The sequence below is a fragment of the Tachysurus vachellii genome, chromosome 20 (genome assembly GCF_030014155.1).
Source record: "Tachysurus vachellii isolate PV-2020 chromosome 20, HZAU_Pvac_v1, whole genome shotgun sequence".
NCBI classification, from domain to species: domain Eukaryota; kingdom Metazoa; phylum Chordata; class Actinopteri; order Siluriformes; family Bagridae; genus Tachysurus; species Tachysurus vachellii.
This window is the reverse complement of record NC_083479.1, coordinates 2,813,247-2,822,500: the sequence shown is the minus strand read 5'-3', so window position 1 is coordinate 2,822,500 and position 9,254 is coordinate 2,813,247. Positions and strand designations below refer to the sequence as shown.

General features: G+C 41.4%; 1 protein-coding gene across 5 annotated transcripts in view; it reads right to left on the bottom strand.

Annotated features, from left to right (window-relative positions):
• Positions 1-5,157, bottom strand: part of msi2a (musashi RNA-binding protein 2a) — a 212,643-nt gene extending 207,486 nt beyond the window's left edge. For 3 of the 5 annotated variants that reach the window (XM_060895607.1, XM_060895610.1, XM_060895612.1), the window contains exons 1-4: positions 4,900-5,156; positions 4,402-4,442; positions 3,968-4,049; positions 2,315-2,399 (exon numbers count right to left, since the gene is read on the bottom strand). In XM_060895607.1, the coding sequence (XP_060751590.1) occupies positions 2,315-2,399; positions 3,968-4,049; positions 4,402-4,442; positions 4,900-4,961 (270 nt within the window). In that variant the 5' untranslated portion in view covers positions 4,962-5,156. Of the gene's footprint in view, positions 1-2,314; positions 2,400-3,967; positions 4,050-4,401; positions 4,443-4,899 lie in introns of all 5 variants that reach the window. The other 2 variants (XM_060895608.1, XM_060895609.1) reach the window with 2 other exon arrangements.
• Between the last annotated feature and the right edge of the window lie 4,097 nt (positions 5,158-9,254).

Below are 9,254 nucleotides of genomic sequence, written 5' to 3'. Positions count from 1 at the left end.
TGGGGGAAATTGATTAAACGAGCCTGACTCCTGTGCTCACTTGGAAAAATGCCACACAAAAAAATTTTTTAACCCCTTTTGAGTTCACACGAAAAGTGATTAGAATCACTCTTTCGGTAATAAGAGGAAGGAAAAGTGAGCTGATCTTTAAACAGAAAGTCAGATTTCATCTTTCAAACGATTTAATAAGGTGTGTGGGGGATTTACAGCGTTAAGGGCTTAAATGACTCAGACACACATATAGTTTTGATGGATTTATGGCTGTTGACCTAGGAAAAGAAAAAAAAAGCCTAAAAAGTGCCTGAAGTGTTTTATTCCTCAACAACAATATACTGTTTATTTCTTTATAGTCACATTTAATGTTGTGTAACATCCATTAAGGTCCTGATCTCAGCCTGTTATGTTACAATAGCCATAAACTGTAGTTCCCTCTCTTTCTCTCTCTCTCGTGACGCTCACAGGACGACTTCTCGCCGAGGCTGAAAATTCCTTCTATAAAGGTTCTCCGTTCTACACAATTCTACATTTTTTTTCCTTGATAGTTTTAGATCATGCAAAGCATCTGGTGCGCAAATCCCTTGAACTGTGCGAACGAGCTGATGGTTCAGATTTGTTCTTCCCAACAGAAAAAGCTCACACGTTATGGTCAGAAAATCGAGGATGAGCAGGATATCACACTTACTCTCCTGTCAATCACAGCCATACTAGCCAATCGTGATGGTAAGGGTTTTTTTTTTTTTTTTTTTAAACACAAAGCTCTTTAGAGTCCAACTGTGTTATAGAAGACATTAGTATAAGATGATAGAGAAATTTCAGCGTCACTCTTTCACTCGCTCAATTACACACACACACCTTTGTGACAAAACTACAAAGAGACAAAAAGTACTGCGTAGGATCGGATTTTAATACGTCGTGTCAGCCAGCCGTGCGGCACGACAGCCTCAGTGATGTTATTAAATAATTCAATAAAAACTACAGCTAAAACAACACTACAGAACTATAGATTTAGCCGCTCAACACGTCCTCATCTCCTTATCCTTACACCGTCGTGTTGCTACCCTTCATAAATCGGCAAGGCCGTTATTCATCCTCCGTTAACTGCCCCGAAGGACCTCGAGTGCTTCTCCACATCTGGCATTTCAAAGCTTTTAAACTGACGTCGATAACGCAGCGTGTAGAGAGCTCGGAGCTCGGACACCCCGCCGTCTGTTAACATTTTTTAATTTCGGATTTTTAGCACGAGTTCGAGAGAACGGTTGTCCCCAGGAAACGCACCGGCACGTGTCCGCATCAACCGGATGCTCCTATTATGTGAATGTCAACTGTTGAACGTAATGAAAATGCAATGAAATGTTCTCGTCTAAAAGAAAATAGCATCCAGTCATGATTTGTACTGCGTTAGCAAGCCTGTGTTTTCAGACGTGTGGAATTTGCACAGTAATTTCTGTGCTGACGTTTTTTTTTTTTGCGGTGCTTCAGTGTCTCCAGGAGGTTCTACGGCAATTAGTAGAGGAGGGGATGATTGAGGAGGGGAAAAAAACATGCAATAAATAACTAAAATTACCACAAACCCCCCACCCCTGCTATGAAATTTATAAAAAAGATAATAAAAAGCAGGACATTTAGATTAAAAAACAGCAGATTTCAGCTGGTTGACGCAACCAGCATTTGTTACAAGCCAAACGCGTATTATAAATGCAAAGACGGCAATCAAAGTACTTAGTGTAAAAGTGAGGGGGCGCCACGTTGACTTTCATTACGACGACTCTAACGAGGCAACAGGACGAAGAACGATGAGAAAGACAATGAACGCAACAAAGACACGCTTGATCCCTTGAATAAACGCCGACACCTGTCTAGACGGCATAAGAAACACAAAGTTTCGATAGACAAAGCTATCGAACACAAAGACTCGAGTTAGTCGACGAGGACCCGAGTATTTCTCAATTCTTTAATCTCACCTCCTTGCTTCTTACGTCCTACCACTGAGGAAGAAATAGGAATAAGAAAAGACGACAGGAGGAATCGTGAACGCCCGGGACTGAAACGTTCGAGCTCGTTCGAGCGTCACTTTGAGTCACTTTCGAAAAATTTGCATGTTGAGGGTGCGTTTTGAAGCTGAACTTACTGTGCGACAGATCTGCCTATGTACACAGAATACGTAATAATTGTTCGTTAAAGCTTTCAGATGATCATGAATTCATGAACTATACTAAATATACACATTGTGTGTGTGTGTGTGTGTGTACATGAGGAAGAGAGAAAGCACTGCACAATTGAATGGAGGTGGAACAGAAGAAAAAAAACAACCTACCGTCTTTGAGTCCAATTCGTGGTGCGGCTGAGCTAGGACTTTATCTACACTGGCAGCGTCAGCGAACGTAACAAACCCAAAGCCTCTGTGGGACAAAAAAAACGAGACACAGCACATAATGAGATGGTGAGGGGAGAGGAAGAAGAAAAAAGGCACACATTTAATCATGGCATCATTTTATCATTTATCCTGGTGGGCAGGAGCAACACACTTGCCTTAAGGAATATTCTCTGGCATGTTTTACATGTGAGGAAAGAACAGCAGGGGTGTTACGGTTTAAAACTTACAGCGTGGCCACAGAGTCTACAAAACATTCACAGCATTAACGGACAGCGTATTATAAAAGTTACAAACATGCTGGTGGAGTTTGCTTTAGAAACATTTGGGTCAATTCCAGGTGGGTAGGAAACAGGATACTAAAAATAAAAAAGGGACGAGAACGACCTGAGTAGGGAACTTTCTGGATAGACAGTAATGAAGTAATTGTCAGATGACACACTGACTAACTGTGAAACTGTGACAACCATACAGTACACACAGACACACACACACACAAACAAACACACACAAACACACGTACATACGTCAGCCTGCATTAGACAGCAGCTTTTGCATGGCTGCTTTTTTCTCTACCCTTGATGTGACTGTCAGTGAAACACAGAGCAGGTCAGGATGCTTTAAATATAGCAGCTATCAATGCTCTGCTCTTAGGAAGCCACTCGGTGTGTGTGCAGAAAAAGAGGACACTGCGTACACACACACACACACACACACCACTCGCTGTACAGTCCCCAAGTCAATGTCAGACTGCATTAGAGCAGCAGCTTTTGCACTGACGGCTCTCCGTCTGCCAGCAAAATACAAGGCAGGACTCCAGAGTTGCCAGATTCAAAATAATTCCCACTTAATCTGACACAGTGTGGAGATTCACCTGCTCCGACAGACCTGCTCCGACTCCTGGCTTCACGTCGAGCGTGCGCGAGTGCAGAAAGATCAACGTGCTAAGTTAAACATGCGAGACCGGAGAATTTTTTCACATCATAGATTTTTACATTATCTTTAGAAAACAGCGTGAACAAAAACGTGTCGATTATCGTTTTACGTCTACAAAAAAAAATAAACATTTTAATACTAATTTGATAAATCATGCACAATATACATCTTGCATATGATAAAGCCACAATATTCAATATTCTGAGTTCCTTTGGGAACCATAAGAAATATTTTACATATATAAATATCATAGCACTTAAAGTATCGTAGCACTTTCTTTTTTTTAATCACACCAGATGTTACATTTCACCTGGAAATAAAAGTTGGAGTATTTGGTGCATCTTGCAGCTTTTATTCTACAAAAGGCAACCCTTTTGGGACCAGTGAGAATATACCGTTTTGTAAATCAGCTGTATGTTGGATGTGCAGAAAGGAGGACAGCACACATGCACAACATAAGGTTGCAAGTCAATGTCAAACTGCATTAAAGCAGCAGCAGGGTTTGCAATGAGCTGCTTTTCTTCCAGAGCAACGCGGGACGTAAATAATAATAATAATAATAATAATAATAATAATAATAATAATAATAATACCTCCAGCACTGGGTCAGTCTTACTTAATATAATAACTATGATAATGGTGATGATTCCTGTGGTTTACCTTGAGCGTTTGGTTGTGGGGTCTCTCATCACCATGCATTCTCTGATCTCTCCAAATTTGCTGAAATAGTCTCTAAGGCTGTCTGCGGACGAGCAAAGACAGAAAAATAGAGAGAGAAAGAGAGAGAGACAGATACAGAGAGAGAGAACAGAGAGAGACAGATACAGAGAACAGAGAGAGACAGAGAACAGAGAGAGAGACACAGAGAGAGAGAGAAGAAGCGGGTCAGTTATTCTAGCATTGTGCGTAAAAATGCGCCCCTCTGTGCGCTACATGCGCGCAGGGGTCGAATAGAGGACTCCGGGATAAACTGAAAAATATATACTGTACACACACACACACACACACACGCACACACACATCTCTATTTATAATCTCTGTCACAGCCAGACAACACCAGCTTTACACAGATAACGATAAAGGTCATGCTTTACCTGGTGAGGTCTGCCAGCTCAGGCCACCGATAAACATTTTGCTGCAAGAAGAAAGAAATAAAAAAGAGACAGAGAGAGAGAGAGAGAGAGAGAGAGAGAGAGAGAGAGAGAGAGAGAGAGAGAGAGACAGAAAAAGAAGTGAGTTCCAGTTCCAGGTGCGAGATCGGCCATGTTTCTGAACGTGTGCCGTTCACTTATTAATGATTACCCCAAAAAAATACTGCGAGAGAGAAGTTGTGCCACAGCGGTGCCAAAAATATCTGGGAATAATAAAGAAAGCAAGACAAAAGCCGCCGTGTGTGTGTGTGTGTGTATGTATGTGTGTGTGTGTGTGTGTGTGTGTATCCGGAAGGACTAACGGGGACGCTGTCGGCTCTATGAAGCCCGACTCTTCGCTTTCATTTCACGCCGACAAAAAGCTGTAAGAATTAAAAAAAAACATCCCACGGAAGAGAAAAGGGACAGAAGTCCGAGGCGCGGTGCGCCGTGCGCTCTTACCCCGGGTCATGCTGCGTGTCGCTCGGGCTTCCGGACGTGGCTTGGCTCCCGTCTCCATCCATAGCGCTGTCTCACAAAAAAAACTACAGGGCAATAAAACTACGAGACACACACACTCTCTCTCCCACACACACACACACACTCTCTCACACACACACACATACAGGACGGAGGGAGGGGGGGAGAGAGAGAGCGAGAGAGAGAGAGAGAGACGGAGCGCAAACACAGAAGCGCAGGAGGAATATTACCGAAGCGCGAAGGCAAAATCGTCACACGTGGGAATCAGACTCAGCCTCCTGCTCCAGCCCCGCCCTCTAACGGCCAGCACGAAGGGGACGTCGTTTGACGTCAGAAAGAAAAAAAAAACTCTGAAAACTCGAGAAACCACGCCCCCTGTCGGTTTACATTTACATTTACAGCAGACACTCTTATCCAGATTGACTTACATTTTTATTTCAGTTTATACACCTGAGCCATTGAGGGTTAAGGGCCTTGCCCAGGGGCCCAAGCAGTGGTGGTAACTCGGTGGACCTAGGATTCAAACCCGTGACCTTCGGATCGGTCATAGGACGCCTTAACCACTGAGCTATTACATCCCGGTTTTAAAAACAAACACAAAAACAAAAGCACAAATAAAGATAATTTCGCTTCCTTTAAAACACAGGGTCTGTTTTGAACCCCGTAAGGCTCGTAAACAGCTGCGTACAAACGTGCAAAAAAAACCCGATCGTGACGTTTATATATTAGTTAATAATAGTTCAAATCAAATCCCAATCAAATCCACCATGAAAAGTGATAATAAGTGACGATCAATAGAACAGCGGACAAATCTGTCCTTCGGAGGCGATCGGATGTTTGGAGTTAGTCTGAAAAGTTTAACCTGGTTTAAACTAAGTCAGCTTCGTTAAAGAGTGACAAAAGGACGACGTTATTCGTCGTGAAGGTTAAAAACTTAAATACGACACCGCGACGCGTTCGTAACAGGATTCGAGTTAATTCGAGTTAAAGTTAATTAAATCAGGATTTATTTATTTTCGTATAAAGCTATTTCTTTACGATTTCTGACGCCGATAACAAACAAAAAAAAAAAGATAAAAAAGTGTCGCTTTTTTTTTTTTTTTGGAAAATTCATTCAAGGGAGAACCTTAAGGACCGTACAGAATAAACTACATAAGTACAACTGGGTAAAAAGCTGACGCAAGACGTTAAAAAAAAACATCGTAACATATCACACTGGCGTGTTGCGACTTATTTTATTTTATTTTCCTAAATAACAGCTCTTCAGTGACTGCATATAAACTTACATGCAGCACAGATCTCTTGTAGACTCACGGTGTTCGAGGGAAGAGTATTTTTTGCCAAATAGACCTGAATAGAATAGATGTTCAGCAGCTGTGGGCGACGCACACCTAGTTTTCCGTCGCATCGCAGTGCAAGTGAGAGCTCAATTAAAGCAGGATGCTCAGTGGATTTTAAGTCACGCTACAGTGATTGCTGTTTATTTCCTCGCTATAGCCGGAGAGACGAATGTAAGGAGGGAGAAAGAGAAAAAAAAAAGCTTCCAGACAGAAAGAGAGAGGAAGATGGAAGTGTGCTTGGAAATATAGCTTGTAGTTGTGCTCCCAATACACCTGATACACCTCGTTAAAAAGTCCTTCAAGAGGTCCAGAGTTGTGTTTTACACTGAAGTGTGCACCGAGAGACCGAAGCGGCAGGAAAGTAAACCTACGGGTTTATCGCTCAGATTTCAAATCCTGAGACAGCAACAGAGACAGATCACTATATACTTCAGCTTTTAGTTCAATTTCTAGTCTTATATATATGTATATATATATACACACACACCTCAAAATATACGTTTAATCTAACATACTCTGTATTTTGCACGTTCACATGTAAGGCCTCGTGATTTTTTTTTTAAAAACTAGTTTACAACATTTAATATACATCTGTATATCTGTAAAGGACAGAATTAAATCTAAATGTTTGGGGGTGTTTTTTTTTCTTATTTTTCAGTCAAATTAAACACATTTTGAATTTTTGCAATGAAAACAAGAAAACATATTTTTGTTCAAAAAGGTTACAAACTAAACGCAACTTCGATCGATCAAATTTACTGATGAATTTGACAAAAGTTTGAACAATACTTTTGTTTATTTACGTGTTTATTTTTCTAGCACGTTTCCAGGTTCTCTGCTGTAACGAATCTGCTCCCTCCTACCGTAGCTACCCTTAACTTATCTAACGACAGAACAATACAATACATAAACACAAAATCCCATTTCAATGTCGCTCGACGTCATGAAAAGTCTTACGTTTGCGACTGACTTTGTGGATTTCGATTCCTAAACAAACATCTTCGGCTCCAACGGCCATGACGCCTTGCTAAAACTCGCTCGATTCCTCCATGACTGAAGCTTAAGATCCTGCAAACAATTCAGCCTGGTCCAAAAATGTCACTACCTGCATTCATTGACCCCATCTGACTCGCTCCATGCTAATGTACAGATCTGGCACCAGGAGGCCAGGAGTATCGGAATGTTTATTCGAAATGACCAAATATTCGATATCTGACCATTATGAAATTATACAAAGCACGTCTTTAGGTGTCGTTCAAAGACGCATCACAGACCATTAATTTCACGTGGCAGAATTGAATTTCTGTAACCTGGTGTTTTTCCCCAAAAAACACACAGCACAATTACAAAGGGTAATTATTGCTCCGAGGCTGCCGGCGTTCAAGCCGCAAATCAGAGAAGGATTACAGCGCATAGATCATTGTGCTTGTGACAGCTTCGGTGTTCGGTGGATTGGAAAGGGGGAGGAAAAAAAAAGGTGAACGAGATGTTTATGGAGTATCTGTGTCTGTAACGCACCTGAGTGTTTATGGTGGTTTGATCTTTGCACAACAGCCTCACAGTCACAGATCTGTTCCAGCAGTAAAGTGATAACACATCAGCTCAGTCTTCACTGAATATTAATGCAATCAGCTCGTGCTCGGCCATTAAACAGATTGCACACGCCATTCAAAGACCAGTGCTGGGTATTTATTTATTTATTTATTAAATAGCACTTTTTTTCTCTTTGCTCTTACAGAAAAATAATCGACTTCAGCATGGTGTGATGCAGATATTTTCCTTAAACAGCACATCCTGAAGGATTTGATTCCTCTTAGACTATGCTAATTTGCCAACAATTACAATTTTAATTCATTAATGAACAACACACGGCCTTTTTTATCCATTTAGAGTTATATAGGTGTTAAGTAAATTATTAGAACGTCCAACTAGAATCGCTTGCTAATCCGATGCTAGAAACTCGTCAGACTTTCCTTTTAGTTTACCGAGGTTAGCGTTAGATTCAGGTATAGCGTGAAATATGTTCGCTGTATTAATAACGACGGTCAGTGAAAAGCCCACAGAAGGAGAGTAAAACGAACGTATGGAACGCATATAGGTTTTTATAAAGTGCTTCTAGACAGGATTCTGTAAGACCAGGAGCAGTATTTCAATGCATGACTCACAGGCAGTAGAGAAAATAGGATTCTTTCCTAAGATTCATAGTAAATATGGCAGCTGGCGAGTATAAACAGCGTAGCAGGATGGTTTAATCACGACTGACTGCAAGACAGAATCTCTTCTTGTTAAATACAAAGAGGAGATGCTCTATTATTGTGTGGCAGGCGCATATTTCCGAAATGTGCCTCACAGTCGCGGCGGCATCTGTGTTTGATTAATGAACGGATAAAGTATTTAAAGGAGGGTTTAATTTTTAATACCCTACATCTGTTAGACGGCCCGAACAGATCAATAAGCGCGGCGCACACAAACCTATAAAACTACGAGCCGTTTCCTCTTGCAAATGTGTTACTTTTCTAAACTCGATAATATTCGAACAGGAAAAAAAAAAACATACAGCATAATAGAAAAGACAAAAATGACAAAACCGTCTGGATGATGTTTTAATGTATTTTCTATTACAGGCCTTGCATGGAAGATGTGCCCGTCGCCTCCATTAAAGGGTCAAGCTGATATGGTGAGGCGCCCGGATGCTTATGCGCTCTGCCAGCTTCAGCGAGGCTCAAATTGGCCTCTCGCGCAGCACTCTGATGTCAAAGTAGCTCGAGACAGAGAAAAGCAGTAATATGTGGATGTCAAAGCGCAATGAATAACTCAATGTCAAGAAGCATGTGTACAGACGCGCGTGCGTGTGTGTGTGTGTGCGGTTGGCAGAAGTGTGTAGGCATGTGAGGAAACGTGATAATAGCAGGGCTGCCATGTGGAAGTAAAGTTTTATTATCTCTCCATATACGTATACAGTAGAACACATATAGAGTAAGACGCTGTCTATGTGAA